General features: G+C 44.5%; 1 protein-coding gene across 1 annotated transcript; it reads right to left on the reverse strand.

Moving 5' to 3' along the window:
• Positions 1-18,828: 18,828 nt before the first annotated feature.
• On the reverse strand, positions 18,829-19,902 carry LOC102979014 (cyclic AMP-dependent transcription factor ATF-1-like). Its single transcript, XM_055084183.1, has one exon. It carries the CDS (start codon positions 19,890-19,892, stop codon positions 18,960-18,962), a length of 933 nt encoding a protein of 310 aa, XP_054940158.1. The 5' UTR covers positions 19,893-19,902; the 3' UTR covers positions 18,829-18,959.
• Positions 19,903-20,905: the final 1,003 nt, after the last annotated feature.

Below are 20,905 nucleotides of genomic sequence, written 5' to 3' on the forward strand. Positions count from 1 at the left end.
AGCAAGGGAGCATCAGTTGTGGGGCAAGGGGTAGAGTGAAGAATACTCAAATAGCATGGACCTCAAAGGACTAAGGATTTTTGCTAGATAACGGAAATAAAACACTCTAGACTCTACTTCTGGAAAGCAGAATAGACTCATGAAAGACTTTAACTGTTGCTTATGTCCAAGGTGAGGCAGCCACCATAAAACAGCACATATTTCCAAGATCTCAGGCCACTGAGTACTGCTTGAGGACACCATACAACATGACAGAGGGTACCCACAGATTCAAGATCTCAGAAATCAGCTGAGTCATCATGATAACTCCACAAGCCATGATGTTGTCCTTGGTGGAGTCCTTTTCCCAGTCCGTCAAAGAACCATTTCCAGCTTCTTTGCTGAGGTCTTGTCCTCTCACTATGGCAAAGGAGTTGGGCAAACAGCAGCCATCATCTCAGGGCACTGGCTGTTCAACACCTGTCTTCTCTTGGCAGATGGGTCTCATTGCCGACTCACTTCTCTGTTGGTCATCCACTCTGTACCCAGTGCTGTTCTGGGCACACTGGAGGATTCAGAAAACTACCAGACATGGTCCATGCCCTCAAGGATCGCATTGTCTAATTAGAAAAACTAGACTGGTACACCTGGAATAGTAAGAGGCAATAGTAAGAGGCCTTGTCCAGTGTAAGGGGTAGGTGTTGGGTACAGACAGTCAGGAAAGGAGATGCGTGTATTCCTACTATCTAGTCAAGAGTTCAGGGGGATGGAAGAGAGAGCGTAAGGAACCTGAAAAGACCTTCAGATTTTTGGATGGGGAGAGGAGGCATGGGAAGTGGTGGTGCCATTTGGAGAGACAGGAAGTACAATAGAAGAGATACTTGGAGGGGAGGTGAAGACCTCTGATTTGGAAATGGAGAGTTTGTAGGCTTATTTAGGTGGATGTGGGACTCATTTGTCTATGTTGATGCAATGGAAAGTTCTGAGCGTGCATTAAGAATAAATGTCTTGACAAAAGGAAAAAAGTTAATGAGGAGCCAGATGAAGACAATGGTAATAAAAGGATGGAGAAAGCACATATTCTAGAAACAGTCATGAGAAAAATAGGTAAGATTTGGTAATTGATCAGATGTGAGGGGAGAGACTGGGGTGACTCCAAGTTACTGGGCATGGAGACTGGGTGGATGGTGGTACCACTAATTAAGAGGAGGGAAAGCACTTTGCAGAGAAGAGCAGGTAAAATAATGAGGCCTCTTTTGGAACATTCGAATCTGAGATTACTGTGGGATAACTAAGTATACAGTGTCTGGGAGCCACTTGGTGGTGCAAGTCTGAAACTCAAGGAGTATTCAGCCCAGATATATAGCTTTGGGAATCATCCGTAAACAGGTGAGTGCCTGAGGCAGGCATGGTGGAGTAAGGAGGGAACCTTGGGAAAGACTCATGTTTATGAGGGGAATGGTCTAGAGAGGGGTCCCCAACACCCGGGCCTTGGACCGGTAGCTGTCCGTGGCCTGTTAGGAACCGGGGCGCACAGCAGGAGGTGAGCAGCGGGCGAGCGGGTGAAGCTTCATCTGTGGCTCCCCATGGCTCCCCATCCCTCGCATTACCACCTGCACCATCCCTCCCGTCCCCCCACCCCCATGGAAAAACTGTCTTCCCGAAACTGGTCCCTGGTGCTAAAAAGGTTGGGGACTGCTGGTCTAGAGGAGACAGTCAAAGAAGGAATAGTCTTGGGCTTCCCTGGTGGCGCAGTGGTTGAGAGTCCTCCTGCCGATGCAGGGGACACGGGTTTGTGCCCTGGTCCGGGAGGATCCCACATGCTGCGGAGCGGCTGGGCCCGTGAGCCATGGCCGCTGAGCCTGCGCGTCCGGAGCCTGTGCTCCGCAACGGGAGAGGCCACAACAGTAAGGGGCCCGAGTAACGCAAAAAAAAAAAAAAAAAAAGGAATAGTCTGGATGGTGTGAGTTGAACCACGAGAGGTAGGATCATGATGGTTGAAGAGGAGAAAAGTTAAGGACTAAAGAGTGAGTAGTAGGAGTACTTTCAAGCAGCAGTGAGTAGTCAACAGTAGATTGTTTGGGAGGCGCAAATGGGGTCATTGATGAGCTATGTCAGAGCAATTTCAGAGTAGTGGTGGGGGTTGGGAACCAGTGAGTTCAGAATGAAGTTGTGAGAAAGTAGAGAAACAAATATTTGAGAAGTTTTGCTGCAAACAGGCAGAGACAGGCAGCAATAGCTGGATGAATATTATGAGGATGTGGAGACAGCAAGTGTAGATTTTTATTCCTAGTAGCTTTGTTGGCAAGAAGCAAGATTGTTGGGACAGTAACTACAGGGGGATATGAGAAGAGGCAATAAGTTGTTTTTCAGAGTGGAAGAAACTTGATCAGGCCCATGGGCTGAGGGGATAAAGCCAAGAGGAGAAAAGGGGAAGGTCCAGGCAGAGAGAGTATTCAGTGGAGCCTGGACTGGGAGGAGAGGGGGGAGGTGGGATCTAGATCACAGGTAGGAGGCTGGACTGACCAACAGGAGGAGTCTTTCAGTCTCTGTATAGTCAGGAAAGAGGGTGAGGGTTGGGGTCGGCCTGGATAAGATTTTGTGTTAGGTTAGGGATGGGGAAAAGAAGAGCAAGTAGTTCACCCTTGATGGAGTCAGTACCCTCCATGATGGAGACAAGGTTGTGTGCTGAGAGTGAAGAGAATGGGGGTCTGGTGGGAACATGAGAAGGAGGGTGAGGGTTTAGAACCATCCCTAAGGGGAATGGAAGTACTATGGAGTAAAGGCTTCCGGTTATTAAGCCCAGACAACTGAACAATGATGACCACGTTGACAGAAATTGGAGTTGTTCAAGGGAAAATTGGGAGGAGAATGCTAAGGGTCTTTTGAGCGTGTTAAATTCTGGGTGTTGGCAGGAAATCCACAAGAACGAGTGCTACGGGTGATGAGACTATCTCAGGGTACATGACTACTAAAAGCCAGCATCCTCTCCAGCCTCCAGGCTCTGCTAACAGAGCTGTTTAGCCCAGCTGCTGCACAGAATCTCCCCTCAGACAGAGGAAGTGGTGAAACCAGTGAGATGTTCAGTAACATGCTATGAGAGCGTCTCTGAGCACCAAGCGATATGGGCTCATAGATGTTGGTATTGTTATTGGATTCTTGATGCCTTGTTAATTGAAAGGTCATATGGGGAAAGATAGGTTGGGCGAGAACTCTTCTTGTAGCTATTTTTTCCTTCTTCTTCTGTCTCTATTAACAAAGTCTGAATCAGAGAACATGCTGCTCTGCCTTGGGAGAAAATGCTTATCTGGATGCCAGAGCTTTCCTCAATCCAGATCATCTTCCCAAATGATTCCCTACTAGCAGACAAATGGTAACTGTATCTTCTGGATCTTTTAGAATCTAAAAGAAGGTATTTTACTACATACAATATTTGAGGACAAAAGGCTGCTGTTTCTCCGAAACAGGTTTTAATGGTTTAGGAGAAAAACAACAGGAAAAAATAAAAAGCTAATGTTTCCCCTAACCCTATCACCCCTTCTCTCCACCCCATCTTCCTGTCTGCTCATGCTTCCACCAGTCTGCATGCCTCCTCTTACTAGGTGAGCTTGAGTAAGTGTGAAGGGTACAGGAATGTATGACTATGTAGATACTATAAATAGTTCCTCTAGTCCCTTTCCTTTCTTCAGCTCACTAGCTACTTCACTGGTGTTCCTGGCCTTCTGTCCACCCATCCATCTGACTTTTAGCAGGTATGTATTGGTAGGGCCATGCGGGTTATTACAATTTTTATATACTTTCCTATTGGGTGGTAAATGGTCACTTTCTGGAGTTCTTTGAGTCTCCTACCCCTGGGGCTGCTCTAACCCCTCGCTTAAGACTCCCAGATTTCCCCATTGTCCAGCAACCAAAAGGGTAATGCCTGGCACGGGGGGGCCTCCTCTTCATAGCCCCAGTGCTGTGGTGGACATCAGTACTGATTGGTCATGATGGGCCCTACCAGTTATTTTTCCATACTGAGGCTTACTGTGTATCAGATACCGGGCCAGGTGCTGGAGATACAACGGTAAACAAGGCAGGCAAGGTCCCTGCCTTTGTGAAACCCGTAGTCTAGACCAACGTTTCTCAATCTCATCACTTGACAAGCTTAGGCCTGATAATCCTTTGTTGTGGGGCTGTCCTGTGCATTGTAGGTTGTTTAGCAGCATCCCTGGCCACTAGATGCTCGTAGCAACCTCTCCCCGCCCCCCGCCCCCCATCCTGACAACCAAAAATATGTCCAGACATTGTCAAATGTCCCCTTGAGGGCAAAATACCGACCCTTCCCTGTTGAAAGGATAAAAAGTATTATCAAACAATTGATCACAAAGATTAAAATACAATGACCAAGTATGATGCTCTGAAAAAAAATGAGCAGATACCATGATAGAGAGTGAAAGGAGACTTACTTTAGGTTTGATTATGAAGCAAGGCCTCATTGATGAAGTAACACTTAAGCAGAGGCCCAGGGGAAGAGAAGGAGCCAGTCACATGAGGAATGAGGGGCTGAACAAAGGGTTTTTGCTGTTTGAAGACAGAAAAAAAGACTTGTTTACTGGGGCCTAGGGACCAAAGGGAAAAGTGGTGCAGGCCTAGCATAACCCAGTGGAGACCCAGAGGATGCAAAGACCATGGCAGGGCTGAATTATAAAAACCAGGGCAGGGGCAGATGAGAGAGGAGGCTGCAGGGGTCGGCAAGGGCCAGACCATGATGGCAAAGGCAACCTTTGGGTCTCAAGGGGCAACTGACAGTGAGGGGAAAACAGGAGCAGATGAGAGGTGTGGGGTCTCCAGCTCCCAGTCTAGTCTTCTCCAGTGCATCCCCCTCTTGCTACCAGAGGGTTCTCTCTAAGGTCTAGAACTACTTAAGACCTCTCAGGGTTCCCCTCATCTTGTATGTCCCACAAAGTTCCCCACAATGGTTCCCAGTTGTCCTTATTGCACTCAGCTCCTGCCACACCAAGTGACATTTACCTTTACAAACCCGCCACTCTCTTCCATGCCATGTGCCCTCTCTCATGCGGCTCCCTAACTCCCCCCGCAAAAAAAACCAGAAAGAGAAAGCACAAGATTGTCCTCACAGTTAAAATAACTAGTATCGACGGAAATGTTTACTAATCAGGGATTTCTTTAGTAAACTAGCAGCCACTTAAAATGATGTAGAAACATACTTTACATGAAAAGATTTACATGATCTGTAGCTAAATTATAAAGTGGCATGTACATAGTGTAATCCAGTAATCAGCATGTGTGTATATGTGGGCATGTGTACGAGAGTATAATAAAACGTTAACAGGGCTTCTCTCCAAGTGAACAGTTACAGGTGATTTTAATTTTTATCTTTTGACTTACATATTTTTAAAATTTTCTAATACACAATTATTACTTTTATGATAAGAAACAAACAATGAACAAAGCTGCTCTAGAGATCTGGCTGGCAAAGTTCCCAAGAATGACTGACTTCTGGCTGGCTACCCTGACTGCGTTGTAGACACAGCAATATTTTTCTCCAGGAGGACTGCAAGCAAGACTAATTCATTAAGTTCTTTCAGTCCTGAAGATGACAGGAGCCAGGAAAGCATAAAGTCTTGTTACTACGACAGCCGGTAGCCTTGATGTCTGTGTGTTTATTTATTAACAGGACTTTATGTATCCATCCTCCCACCAGTTCTAGGAGCTTCACAGCTGACTTTGATACAGATCACCTTCTCAAAATGGTACAGCCCATCCGTCAGAAGAAAGACAAGGCCGGTTTACCAGAGAATTAAAACAACAAGAACACGGTCCTAGGAAGCAAAATGAACTTGAAAGATATTGACTAGGGCTGGTGAGGTGTTAGGAGAATAGCATGTTGAGGAGCAAACTGGATTCTTGAGTCACTTTCTTTAAGCTAACAATTATTGAATGCCTTTATCGTGGCAGGCATCGAGTGTAGTTCTGTATACACTTTTCTCTCTTTCAACTTTGCAACAGTTCTGTGAGGAATTACTCCCATTTTAGAGCTGTTGAAACTGAGACTCAGGATGAAGAATTAGTTAATAAGAGCTTAGGTTTTAACACAACTATTTTTTCAACGAAACATACCTCCCCACACATACCCCTCCTTACTTAATGGATGTGCCCTAAAGGAAGGGAATTTGAAGGCTTGGAAAATGCCCTATTGATTTTGGCCTAAAAGTTACTCAGCACGGAGTAGATGCCAAATGCTCTTATTGAATGACTGGTTGGATGGATGGATGGATGAACAAAGAAAGAATGATTTTTAAAAGGTCTTATAGGGCTTCCCTGGTGGTGCAGTGGTTAAGAATCTGCCTGCCAATGCAGGTGACACGGGTTCAAGCCCTGGTCCGGGAAGACCCCACATGCCCCAGAGCTTAGTAAGCCTGTGCGCCACAGCTACTGAGCCTGTGATCTAGAGCCTGCGCACCACAACTACTGAAGCCCGCGAACCTAGAGCCCATGCTCCGCGACAAGAGAAGCCACCGCAGTGGGAAGCCTGCCTACCTCAACGAAGATCCAACGCAGCGCCCCCCTCGACAGAAAAAAGGTCTTACAATCATACAAAGGCAGAGAGAAGTAATCACATTAGAAACGTATCTCATAGACAGTTCTACAAATGGATGTGGCCAGGATTGTCTGTTCCCTACCAAAGACTTACAAGTGTATGCCTGTAATGAGAGTAAACATCAGGAGAGTCATTTTTCGAGTGCTGGAGAGAAATGGCATCATGCAGGGTATGTGGGTCACTCAGTCCTATCACAGTCTGGGGAGGAGAGGTGTTAGCTTGGTCGAGTTCCCATGCACAAAGCTTAGATGTCTCCTGTTCTCCTTTGCAAACTGGTTACCAAGGTCCTACCGTGTCCTACCAGTTTGCCTGCATTGCTCTATTCTCATGGTCCTGGGACACAAAGTAGCAAGGAGACCTAAACAGTGCTGCTTCCTGGGCTACTTGTGAGAGAAATGCTTTATTTCATTTTATTTTTGAAGGTTGTATCAAACTGACTGCTTTCTGTTGGCTCAAATGAAGAGCTGTTTTTCTCCTTGTGTGCCGTCAACTTTAGAAATGCAGGAGATTGGTTATTGGGTCAGCAAGTAGAAAATGAAGGAAGCGTTGGTTCACATCTCTTATCTCCTGAGCCATCTTCCTTGCTCTGCATAGAAGAGGTTCACATATTCCTTTTTCCAGCTCTGCCTTAGTCAGCCAGCAACAGGAATGAAGGCCATTGTGTCCAGACCACTGTGGGAGCCTAGAAGAGAAATACTTCGGGCAACATGATGGTCCTTGTCTTCTAGGAGTTCACAGCTTCCTTGGAAAGAGAGTGTACACCAACTTTAGATCACAGAGCAATGCCACTGAAGCAATGATGAAAAGTCTGTGAGTGAAGGGGCTGCAGAACACTGGACTGACTAGTTTCTTCTTATGAAAAAATGAGGGCAGTTTGGATGGACTCTACTTTTTCCTATTCTCTTTCTGCTTTAAGAATGTATACTTCTTTAATCACAAGTCTAATGAGGTTAATCAGGGAAGACCTGAAGACGTTAACTTCTGAGAAAGGGCATAGGACACTTGGAGAACTGCATCTCAGCCTGGGAGGAGACACATGGTCTCTGGTGGTAGGCTGTGGCAAGTCCCACTTTACAGATGTGGAAGCTGAAGGCCAGACATCCCCCATACCCCCTGAAAGTGGCAGAGAAATCCTAATTCTTGGACCTGTGCAATGGCTGCAGAACAAATGCTTTCCCTTGTATGAGAAGGAGAGGTACTTTCCCGGAGGTCTCAGCCAGGTGTGTGGAGGAGTCTGAATTCCTCTCCTTGATCTTCCCGCAGACTTTTTCCCTGGTGCTTCCTCACCAGTCCCATCCAATCTGGATTGGGGAACAGCTTTTCAAAATTATTTCTAAAAGATCACACACACACATACACACTGAGTGAGCTCTTTCTCTGTATTTTATTTGGGAAATCATAAATGGCTCTCAGGCTAAATAGAAACCTGAACCAATCAAATGAGTTTCCCAGGGGCTCAAAAGAAACAAGATTCACAGAACTGGCTGGCAGTACTGCAGAAAACAGAGCTGATGGAGACCCCCATGTGGGTGTGGGGTGACCTTGACAAGGAAAGTACTAGCTGGTATTTTTATCTGCCTTCTTTTTCTCAGGACATTGATGCTGTTGAATGCACCAGTAACAGGCTCCTGTTTGTTCTCATAACATCTGGGCAGAAGAGATGGGGAAGACAGCGTATACTCATGTGCGGAGTAGGGAGGAATAGCGAAACTGAGCCATAGATGGAGAACGAGCCTTGTTTAAATTCCTGTGGACAGGATTTCGGGTTCCTCAACTAGAAACAGGTTACGCACACTCTGATTCAGTGCTCTAACAGCTCGAATTCTATACTCTCAAGTATTTCCTGTTACATTTAATTTCCTTTCCTTCTATTTCTCTTCTGTTACTCCTCTGTGGGAGGTGAGGTATCAGGTATCGGTAGGGCAACCAACTTGCCTAAGACTCCCAGTTTTAGCACGAAAGTCTCACATCCAGGGAACCCTCTCAGTCCCGGGCAAACCCAGATGGTTGGTCACTCTAAAGGTATGTCACTGCTTCAGAAGAAACTCCTGTGGAGCGAGATTGTTTCCCCAAGTTTCTTCTGGAGGTGGTCTCACATGGTAGCTAAAGTGTGGGCTCTGGGCACATGGCCAGGGTGCACATCCTGGCTCTGGCAGGTGTCCCTGCCAGACCTGGGGCAAGTCACTTGACCTCTCTGTGCCTCACTTGCCTCATCTGTAAAATGGGGTTAATGATAATCTGTACCTCAAGACGTTGCTATGTGAGATTATGTAAATCAATACTTGTAAAGCACTTTAAAAGTGACTGTTAGCTATAGTTATTATTTTGTTAATAAATTACAAAGATCACAGGATCTCAGAATTGATGGGATGCCTTCTTAGATTTCATCTCAGTTATTAAATGCACTTCACACATTGTAGTGAACCCATTCTGTGTCCACCTTCCCCCTTTTCTGTGTCTCCCCACAGTGGTGACAACTGCAGCTGGTGGAGGTTAGTTTGATCGGCCCCTGAGTGGATGCTACTCCACCTGGTGGCAGGGGAGTGGGGTGTGATGGCTAAGTGTGGTACCTCTCAGATGTGAACGTGCACACAAATCACCTAGGGGTCTTGTTAAAGCTTGTTAAATGTGAATTCTGATTCAGCAGGTGTGGGTGAGGCACAAGATTCTGTTTTTTTTTTTTTTTTTTAAAGATTATTTTGATGTGGACCATTTTTAAAGTCTTTTTTGAATTTGTTACAATATTGCTTCTGTTTTATGTTTTGGTTTTTTGGCCACGAGGCATGTGGGATCTTAGCTCCCTGACCAGGGATCGAACCCGCACCCCCTGCGTTGGAAGGTGAAGTCTTAACCACTGGACTGCTGGGGAAGTCCCAAGATTCTGTATTTCTAACAAGGTCCCAGGTGATGTTGCTGGTCCAAGGCCCACACTGTGAGACCAAGGCCACATCGTATGTCAGCCTGTGTGGGTCTGAGCAAAAGCCTGTGAAATTCATGTCCAACAAGTTCCTGAGATTTAGGAACTAAATTAGAATTTAGGAACTAATTTAGAATTTAGTTCCTAAATTAGGAACTAAATTTAGAATTAGTCCTGGGGGCTGGGGTAGGAATTTTTGCTTATTTTCAGCATCAGAGCTGGTTCAAGACTATTGCTTTAATCCGACCTCCTAGCTCACTTATGTCCATGGCTTTGCTCTCTTGAATGGTAGACAGAGGGGTGCAGTGCCCCACCAGTGCCCAGAAATCACACATGGTGAGAAGGGCTGCAGAAAGGTTCAGAGCTACTGGCCTGAAGAGACAGGAGCCCCCAAACCTAGGACTCTGGTGTCCCACCCCATACTCCCTCAGTGACCTTGCCAGAGGGAGGCGTCTAACACTTCCTCAGCCACGTCAGAACATGAGTCCAGATCTTATACCTCTGCTCTGGATCGATGGACCCAATTCTCCCAAACAATCTGAGTACCAAAATAAGCATAAAGAGCAGACCCCTCACATTTGAGGAGTCTTTACTTCTTTTCCAAAACCTTGAACAGGAGTTCTCTTGCCATCCGTCTTCCCTCCAAGACCCTATCAGGCACCAAGATAATATCACCGTCTAGTGCAGTGAATCTGTTCTCTGCTCTCTGGCCTGTACAGATGCGGGAGGAAACTTTGCAAGAGAGGTCAAAGAAAAGGAGCCGGAAGACCCATTCTGCCTGCTGCTTCCTGGATTCCCTGAGGCCAGACTTGTGCTAATTTGAAAAATGGCCTTATGATAATGAGCGCTAAAAGCACTCTGCAGACCCTGGTGCCCTGGGAAGAGACTGGGGGACTCAGTCTTTCCAGCTCCCTTCCCTTCACGGCCCGCGCTCAGCATCCGCGCACTTTTAATCTCCCACACGTCTGCCGAGTGTACTACACATTTGTATCTGTCACTTCAGATCCCACCCGCATGGCTGCTCCCGGCCAGCTGGGCTTTCTCCTTTATTCCCAGAATGTTCCCCGAGGACAACCCAGCCCGTGATAAAGGCTTCCACTTTCTTTTGTTTCTCTTACTTTGCTGAACCCCAGCCCCCAACTCCAGCCATACAGGACCTTGCCCAGCCCCCTGGCGCCCCCTACCGGCAGCCTGCTTCCCGATGGAGTTGGCGGAAGTTGAGAAGGTTCCGAATACAGCTTCCCTCCCACCCCATTTTCCTGAGTGGCGCCCTGAGGTAGTGGTGTTCTGAGGCGCCTCCCAACACAGATCAAACTAACAGCATCCTAGAACTGTATTACGCGCCTCCATTTCCTGCAACCAGAATGGACCTCGGAAGTTTTTTTGTTGTTTTTTATTGTGGTAAAAAACATAACATAAAATTTATCGTCTTAGCCGGTTATAAGTGTACAGTTCAGTAGTGTTGAGTATATTCACATTGTAGTGCAACAGATCTCTGTAGAACTTTCTCATCTTGCAAGACTCAAATTCTATACCCACTAAACACTAATTCCCCTTCTCCCTACCCCCACCCCTTGATGACCACCTTTCTACTTTCTATGATTTTGACTACTTTGGATACTTCATAAAAGTGGAATCATGCAGTATTTGCCCTTTCGTGACTGGCTTATTTCTCTTAGCATAATTTCCTTGAGGTTCATCCATGTTGTGGTATGTGAATGATTTCCTTTTTAAGGCTGCAAAATATTCCATTGGGTGTATCCACCATACTTTCTTTATCCGTTCATCTGTTGATAGATATTTGAGCTTCTTCCTCAGGTTTTTAACCCCTTATTTTGCAAGTGGTCACCCACTTAAACTAAATGACTTGTCTAAGACCACACAGCCAATCAGATGTCAGTTTTTTTAGGATTTTATTGTTGTCTCCTGGATTCTGGCATCAGCATTTGGGGAGCTCTGGTTCAACCTGAAATGATTGGGATAGGTGTTTTGCAGGAATTTTGCAGGCTTCAGAGGCAAATGATGGCATCCAGGCAAGTCCTGATGACTATGAGCCTATGCGAACATCCAGCTTCGGCTTTGGTGTGGTCAAATGCCCTATGTGTATGGACACTGGATTTTTATGATATTAGGCAATTATTATTCATTTGTTTAGGGGTGCTAATGGTATTCTGTTATATGTTTTTAAAAGAACCACTATTAGAAACGCGTACCAAAATGTTTATAAATTAAATGTGTGCTGCCTTTGGGTGTGCTGCAAAATAATCAGTAGAAGGTATGGATGAAACAGGCTGGGGGCTCATTATACCATTCTCTCTACTTTTGTATATGTTTAAAGTTTTATCTAGTAAAAAGATTTTATTCTTTAAAATAATTTTTAAAATCTTACATTTGGTTAGGGTGACACATGCCCACTTTCCAGGAACTTAAATTCTTGCTGAAATTGGAGCACTTTTGACAGTTATCAATGGTATATTATAGAGAATAAAATACTGCCACCAATGGGCAAATAATGTAAAAACAAGCAAACAAACAACAAACCCCCTGCAGGTTGTGGGGATGACACCAGCAAATAGGTGTGTAGCCCTTTGGCAGAGGGTCAGTGGCATGAAGGGCTCAGATTTCTCTACTGGAGCATCACAGGCTCTGGGCTCAGTTCTTTCATCCTGAGCCTGGGTAGCTTCACCACCAGACCCTCCTGTCAGCAGTCACCAGCTTCCTAGCTTTCAAATATTTGGCCACAGTACGAAGCAAATATGTCAGTTTGTTGTTCATTTGTTTACATATTCATTCATCTGCCCATCCCCAATTCATCCCATTTTCTAACCACCCACATCCAAGCAACACTATCTGTGATTGAATTTGGCTTCTAAATATCTTGTATCTGCTCACTTTAACCCATAGCCATGGCCGCTACCCTAGTCCACCCCGCTGTCTTCCTTAGCTCTGTTACTCTAACACCTCCTAATTGCTCAACTTATCACCACTCTTACCCTCTTCTACTCCTTTCCATACATTCTTCTGATCTTTTCACTCACCCCTGCTTAATTAAAACCCAGAAGATCGGGCTTCCCTGGTGGCGCAGTGGTTGAGAGTCTGCCTGCCGATGCAGGGGACACGGGTTGGTGCCCTGGTCCGGGAAGATCCCACATGCCGCGGAGCGGCTGGGCCCGTGCGCCGTGACCGCTGGGGCTGTGTCTCTGGAGCCTGTGCTCCGCAACGGGAGAGGCCACAGCGGTGAGAGGCCCGCGTACCGCAAAAAAACAAAAAAAAAACCAAAAAAAACCCCAGAAGATCTTCCTACTGCCCTTGTGATGAAGTCCAAACTCTGGCGGTGCCTTACAGAGTCCTTAGGGACCTGACTCTAATTGCCTCTCCAGGCTCATTTCTCATTCCCACCCCGTCGTTCTCAGTGCCCCAGCCTCCCTGAAATTCTTTCAGTTCCTCAAAACACCATGCACGTTCTCATTTCCAGGCCTTTGCACAAGCTGTTCTTTCTGCCTGGAATACTCTCCTCCCCACCCCCTTCTCTGGGTAACTCTTTCTCATCCCACAGGTGTCAGCTAAACCTCACTGCCTCCTAGCAGTGTTCCTTGACCCAGTCAGTTGGTGTTCCTGCTCTGAGCTCATCACATAATTCTCCCATCACAGCACTTAGACCCATTTGGAGGTGTTCTGTAAATATTTTTTGAACTGACAGAGTAAATTTGGTTTGAAAGAAAGGGAAAATATAAAAATGTATATTCCAACAAGCAGGTTGATAGTATCTCAGTCCCCAGATGCCCCCTGATCTGTCAATAAACCCACAAATATTCCCTGGTCACTGAAAGGAGTTTTCCAATTGCTGCTGAGTCCATTGTGCTGCCCTCTGCTGTAGGAACCTTCTTGTTCATGGTGTGATCTCACCCTCTTCTGACATTCATTCTACTGAACTTGTCACTCCCCTCACTTCCACCCCACCACCATGCAGGACCAGCACAACACCCTCTGGCCACGCCCCCTTTCATCAGGGGAGCTGGGCGTTCCCAGCTAGTGGACGTTCCTGCCCAGATGCATCTCCTGTGCTTGCAGCCCTGCCACCTCTGCACCCACAGAGCCTCACCCAGCAGTGGGGTCCTCTCCTTCCCCTTAGATGCTCAGAATCCATCAGCCTTCACTCTCTAATCTCTGGGCCTTTCTGTGCTGCTTCTATGAGAGCTGCTATCACTGTTAATCTCCCCTTGGCAAAGTTTCTGTCCTTCCCTCCTTCTCTCATCTTGTCTCTGAAGTGTCCCTCTGACCTGTACTTCCATCCCCATCCTCCCCTTCCTCATTCAGGACCTTGTGCCATCATTGCCCCCTTTTTTCTAGTATCTAATCTGTCTCCCTCTTCCCTGTGTTCTTTCCTTCTGTCTACACCTATGCTTGGACATCCATCTCTTATAAAAGCCCCCCCACCCTTCTGACCCCCATAAGTTAACATCCTGGCTCTCTGCTCTCTCTTCTCACCAGAGGCATCTCAGCACCTCTGTCCTCACAGCTCCTCACCCCATATTGCCCCACCACTGTCACCAAAGCCACCCGTGCCCCTTTAGTCACAAATCCTAAGTGGTCTCCTTGACCTCTCTGCTGCCTTGGATGCCAATGACATCCTCTTCTCTCAGGCACTCTCTTCAGGTTCCCTGGCACAGCACAAGCCTGCCTTGGCTTCTGTCCTTGTCCACACTTTCTGACTCATCTGCTGGCACATCCCCATCTTACCAACCTCTGAATGTAAGTTTTGTTGAGATTCTGACCTCTGCCTACACCAGCTACCCAGCTGCTCCGAAAGACCCCTCTAAGTGGACACAGTATCCAGGCCAAGCATCTCTCCTGCTCTTGTTTTGCATTTCAACTTTGCTGAATAAGGCTAAACTCAAACTGCTCTCCTCTAAATGGCCACTCTTCTGGGCTTTCTCTTTCTGTCAGCAGTACTGTCATTCTCTGCTCCTCCGGGCTCAAAACCCACAGCCACCTTTGGCACCTTCCTCTGGCCACATCCACTCAGCCTCTAGGTCTGTCACTTATGCTCTCCCCAAGGTTCTCACATCTATCTCCTTTGAGTTCTTCCTACCCCACCCTTAGTTCAGGTCTCACTGCCACTGGCAGAGACTGTTTGCCCTCCTTCCTCCTCCCCTAAATCCTTTTATTCTGGCCTTTATGCCTCCAGTCCATTGTACACTCTGCTGCCAAGTCCATGCATTTGAAGAAGTCGTTCTCAAGGTGCAGTCCCTGGACCAGCAGCTTCAGCATCACATACTCTCAGGCTCCAGTCCAGTTTCTACTGGTTCAGAAACTCTCTGAGTGGGGCCCAGAAATCTGTGTGGGGTGATTCTGATGTATACAAAAGTTGGAGAACCACTGACCTAAAACATAGCAATAAGCAAATTTCTCCTCTGCTGAAGAACCTAAACATTTTTTTTAGTTAGGACTCAGTTCAGCTGGATATAACTTTAAAAAGTGGCTTAAACAAGATAGAAATTTATATCTCTCTCACTTAAAAAATGTCGGGCCATGGATAGTGCAGGGATATAGCAGCTGCATGGTATCACCAAGAACCTAGCTTTCTATTGCAACTCCTGGAGCATGGCTGTAGTGGTCCAAGATGGCTGCTAGAGCTCTAGCTATCACATGTATCATTTTTGCTCCAATTCCAACATTTAGGGTTTGTTTGTTTGTTTGTTTGTTTTGCCACACCAAGCAATTCTCAGACACCAGCTAGGTGTCCTACAATTCGACCCAATTCTGACACTGTCTGTCCAGAGATAGCATCAGATCCCACAGGGTAAGGGCTTAGTCTCACAAGACTGCCTCCCCACATTCTTCAGATGCCAATAGCAAGTCCAGGTTGTCACCTATACTTCTGACTGATAGGCTGTAGGTTAGAGGTTCCAATGACCCCCTTCCTTGGGTTCGATTAATTTGCTACAGTGGCTCACAGAGCTCAGAGAAATGTTTTGCTTACTAGATCACCAGTTTATCATAAAAGAATATAACTCAGGAAAGCCAGATGTAAGAGATGCCTAAGGCAGTGTATGGGGAAAGGGCACAGAGCTTCCACGCTCTCTCCAAGTACGCCACACTCCCCCAATCGCCACGTGTTCATCAACCCAGAAGCACCCCTAACTCTCTCCTTTTTGGGTTTTTATGGTGGCTTCATTTCATAGGCACGATTGATTAAATCATTGGCCATTGACGACTGAACTCAATCTTCGGCCTCTCTCCCTTCCCAGGAAGTTGGAGGGTGAGACTGAAAGTTCCAATCCTCTAATCACAGGGTTGGTTCCCCTGGCAACCAGCCCCCATCCTGGGGGTTTCGGGTTTGGTTACGTAGGGGTTTTCCAAAAGTCACCCAATTAACAGAACCAAAGACACATTTATGCTCTCATCACTTAGGAAATCCCAAGGGTTTTAGGAGCTCTGTGCCAGGAATGGGACAATTATGTATTTCTTATTATAAATATCACAGTATCTCACATCCTAATACAGACCAAGAGGTTAAGCAAAAGAGCCAAAAGATGGACTCTTCCAGATGAGTCTGCTCCCTTTAAGCAGCCGCCTCAAAAGACCCAAATAATACTTCCACTTAATCCAGTTAGTCAGAATTTGGTCACATGGCCGTGTTGGATACAAAAGAAGCTGGGAAATACAGTTTTGTTCTGGGCGGCAAAATGCCCAGCTAAAAATTGAGGTTCTCTCAAAAAGTTACGTACTGTATGATTCAATTTATATAAATTCTCTAAATGGCAGAATTATAGAAGTGGATAACAGATTAATGGTGGGGTTGGAGAATGGGGAGGAAGGGAGTTGACTCTGGCTATCAAAGGGCCACAAGAGCCCATCCTTGTGATGGAGCAGTTCTGTGTCCTGACTGTGGTGGTGGTCGCACGAATCTATACGTGTGATAAAATTGTATAGAGCTAAATATACATATGCAGACATGCATGTGTTCATATAAAGCTGGTGAAATCTGAATCTGGATTGTATCAGTGTCAATTTCCTGGTGTGATGCTGCACTATAGTTTTGCAGTGATCATTGGTGGAAACTAGGTGAAGGGCATATGGGATATCTCTTTATTATTTCTTATAAACTGTATATAAATCCACAATTATCTCAAAATTAAAAATTGAAGAAACAAAAAAAATTGAGGTTCTATTTCTGATGAGAAAGGGGAGATGTTATAAGCAACTAGCAGTTTCTGCCATAAACCTCACCCATTCTCCCATTGTAATCAGTGCAAGCTTGTTAGCATAATCAAGACCTTTATAATCTAGCAGTAAGGAACCTCCCAAGCAACCCCTACCTTATCACTGTAGGGGAGGGAAAACTCCCTGTACAATCCTAGGTTCAATAGCTGGGTCTATCAAATAAATTGACAATATTCAGATTAACAGGATAAAACACATACAAATTTATTAATTTTTAATATTATGTGTATGGGGGCATCACAGGGGAAAAAAGATGACTATCCAAAAAAGCAGTGAGGTACTTCCCTGGTGGCAGAGTGGTTAAGAATCTGCCTGCCAGTGCAGGGGACACAGGTTCAAGCCCTGGTCCGGGAAGATTCCACATGCCGCGGAGCAACTAAGCCCGTGCGCCACAACTACTGAGCCTGCGCTCTAGAGCCCGCGAGTCTCAACTACTGAGCCCACGTGCCTAGAGCCTGTGCTCTGCAACAAAGAGAAGCCACCGCAATGAGAAGCCCAGGCGCCGCAATGAAGAGTAGCCCCTGCTCACTGCAGCTAGAGAAGGCCTGCACGCAGCAACGAAGACCCAACACAGCCAAAAATAAATAAATAAATTAGAAAAAAAAAGGTCGTGAGATTTAAGAGCTTGTATATGGTCTTAACAGGGGAAGGAGAGAGGGAATGTAGGAACTTAGGGGAGAGTAAATGATTTTTAGGAAGGATGAATGGGCCCTTAGGAGAATAGATGGAAGATATGACAGTTTGTGACAAAGTTTGTCTGCATGTGGTATTGACTTCTAGTTTCCTCTCTTGTGATAGGAGTCAGTCTCTGTGAAGAAACTCTCTGGGGATTTATGACCATTGAGTTCCTTTTGGAAGAACTGTCCTTAGGCAGATAAGGGGAGTTAAGAGAAAGCCTCTCCATGCATTTGCTGTTTTTCAAGTGCCTTCAACTCAAAATAATCAATATGCCAAAGTGGCATTTTTAAAAAAATTTTATCAAATGTCCTTTAATTTCATAGACAACAATATGATACATATTGTATAAGAAGCACACAATAGTTTTGCAGTACAATTTCAAAGTGTATACAAATTGGAATACAGAGGTTAAACACTGGTGTGCTGACAGCATTTTTGAACTCTGGATAAACTGCATACAAAACTTACAATTCAAATATTAGCCAATCTGGAAACTTTACTTCCTATAATATAAAAATGATACTTTGAGATGCAAAATATTCTTTACTAACAAACTATATAAACATTTAAAATAATCATTAAAAACTCAACTTTAGAATTTATAAAGATTAGCTATAAAAATATATTGACAGTCACATTTCTTATAAATGTACCATTCACTACATTACAAAATAGTCTCTAACATAAAATTGCCTTAGTAACTGTACTATTTTAGAATCTGATAAACCTTACATTAAACCAATTATAAAATCCTCTTGGAGAACTTTGGTATGCATCTTCAGAAGGTTTTTAAAATACTCTAACATCTCAAGGGCCTGTAAACATTCCATTCTATTAAAGCACAACAGAATAAGTAATGTATATTTAACTGCATACAGAATATAGACTCAAAAAACAATTTATTAAATATTTGTAGAAAATCACCATTCCCAGAGTAACCAAAAAACAAACCATTTAAAAGTATCAAACTTTTAAACAATTCTCTTTCCATTCTGATAAAAAAATGTTACAAAATCACCATACTCCATTCATGTACCTTAGATGCCTTTTTAGGATACATAATCAGAACACAGAATTTATATATTTAGTTGTATATTAGCTTTTTTCTATTTGTAATTTAGAATTTATTGGCAGAAATAGCACATACACACAATGGAAAAAGGTAAATTTTAGGAAACCGTAAGAAATGCAAACGTATAGGGTAAACTGATTTATTTTTAAAAATCTGATTTATCAAATTTCATCCTATCTGCCATTTTTGGAATATGACAACTAGTGTTATTTAGAAAATTTGAATTTGTGAAAGTTCATTTCTTATTTCTTGAGTATGTTTAATTTTTACAGGGCTTCCAGTTGTGCCAGTAACTTCCTTGAGGTCTTTTTCCACTTTATCCTCTGTCACCAGATCTCTTGTGTAAGATATTTATCTTTGAGTTGCAAAAGCCTAAATAAAAAGCTTCATTTTTGACCTTTTAATTCATAAAACTCCACTAAAAAAGAAAAGAAACTCCGTCTAATTTTTAGGCAAGTCCACAAAAATATTTTCTTTAAGAATCAAACACTTTTATTAGAATAAAGATCCTTCAAAGTTTTCAACTCTTCTATTAGAGTTTTATTTTGATTTTCCAGGACTGCAGCACGATTTTCCAGACATTTCACATATTCTTTCTTCTTTCTGCGACATTCTCGAGCAGCTTCTCTGTTTTTCATCAACCTTATTTCTCTTTTCAGTTGGGGGTCATCTGTCTTAGTTGTCTGAGACGTAAGGGTTACGGGAGATGTCATCACCACGGTTTGTGGTAGCGAAGTAGCTGAAGGCGTGGTATGGATCTGATATGTCTGCATATCTCCTGATGCAGTTTGTACAACCACCTGGTTGCTGGGCACAAGTATTTGCTGTCCATCAGAGGTCTGTGCATACTGGAGAATTGTTGTACCTTGTTGAGTACTGCCTGAATTTGTCATGGTTAATGTCTGAAGCCCCTGTACTCCATCTGTGCCTGGACTGGCCAGCTGTAAGGCTCCATTTGGGGCAATGGCAAAGTACTGTCCGGTGCTAGTCTGATAGATGGGAGCTGGAACAGACATAGAAGTGACAGCAGAAACTCCAGGATTTTCTCCGTCTCCTTTTCTGCCCCGTGTTTCTTCAGAAGATAGGTCTTTCAAAATTTTTCTGTAAGATGGGCGCCGTGCTAGGATCCCGTGGGTTTTCTGTGAGGAGCCTATGCTGTCAGATGAGTCCTGAGACTCTTCACTTTCCGATAAAGATGATACCGTTTGCACGTGTGGTGGGTGAATTACAGAAGACTGAGCTGTCTGGATGACCCCCTGAACCTGTACTTTCTCTCCAGGAAGAGGTACAATTGTCACTGGCGCAGATCCTCTTAATGACATCTGTTGAGGAATATGAGAAATATGAGCTCCCTGAACTGTTGAACCAGACTGAGGTGCTGTCTCTGAAGCGTTATTCTTGTGAGAATCTTCCATAATCAACTGCGGTTCCTTTTTGCTTCAGGAGTTCTGTCCCCACTGCTCCCACACGTGTTTTCGGAAGCCAGCACCTGCTCGGGGTGTCAGGAGACCGCTCGGTGTGGGGCAGTTTTCTTCGGTTGGGGCATCGCGCTCAGCCCCTACTTGCTGTGGCCTAGAGGTGTCGTCCTCCCCGGCTTTGACCCACGCCTGACCTGCCCGCCTCTTGTAGACAGAGTCCAAAGTGGCATTTTTTTAAATGGCATTTTAAAATATTATAGTTGATTTACAATATATTAGTTTCAGGTTTACAACATAGTGATTCAATATTTTTATAAATTGTATTCCATTTAAAGTTATTATAAAATATTGGCTATAGTCCCCATGATGTACAACATATCCTTGTAGCTTATTTATTTTATGCATGGTAGTTTCTACCTGTTAATTCCCTATCCCTACCTTGCCCTTCCCTCCTTCCCTCTCCCCTCTGGTAACCACTAGTTTGTTCTTGATATCTGTGAGTCTCTTTCTTTTTTGTTATATTTATTCCTTTGTTTTATTTTTTAGATTCCACATATAAGTGAAAACATACAGTATTTGTCTTTGTCTTATTTCAGTAAGCATAATACCCTCCAGGTTCATCTATATTGTTGCAAATGGCAAAATTTCATTCTTTTTTATGGCTAATATTCCATTGTATATATACACCACATCTCTATCGATTTATCTCTTGATGGACACTTAGGTTGCTTCCATATCTTGGCTATTGTAAATAGCCAATGAACCCAATGAACATTGGGTTGCATGTACCTTTTCAAATTAGTGGGTTTTTTGTCTTCTTCAGATATATGCCCAGGGGTGGAATTGCTGGATCACATGTTAGTTCTATTTTTAGTTTTTTGAGGAAGCTTCATAATGTTTTCCATAATTTACATTCCCACCAACAGTGTACTTGGGTTCTGTTTTCTCTGCATCCTCACCAGCATTTGTTATTTGTGGTCTTTTTGACAGTAGCCATTCTGACAGGACAG

The sequence above is a fragment of the Physeter macrocephalus genome, chromosome 4 (assembly GCF_002837175.3).
Source record: "Physeter macrocephalus isolate SW-GA chromosome 4, ASM283717v5, whole genome shotgun sequence".
NCBI lineage: Eukaryota > Metazoa > Chordata > Mammalia > Artiodactyla > Physeteridae > Physeter > Physeter macrocephalus.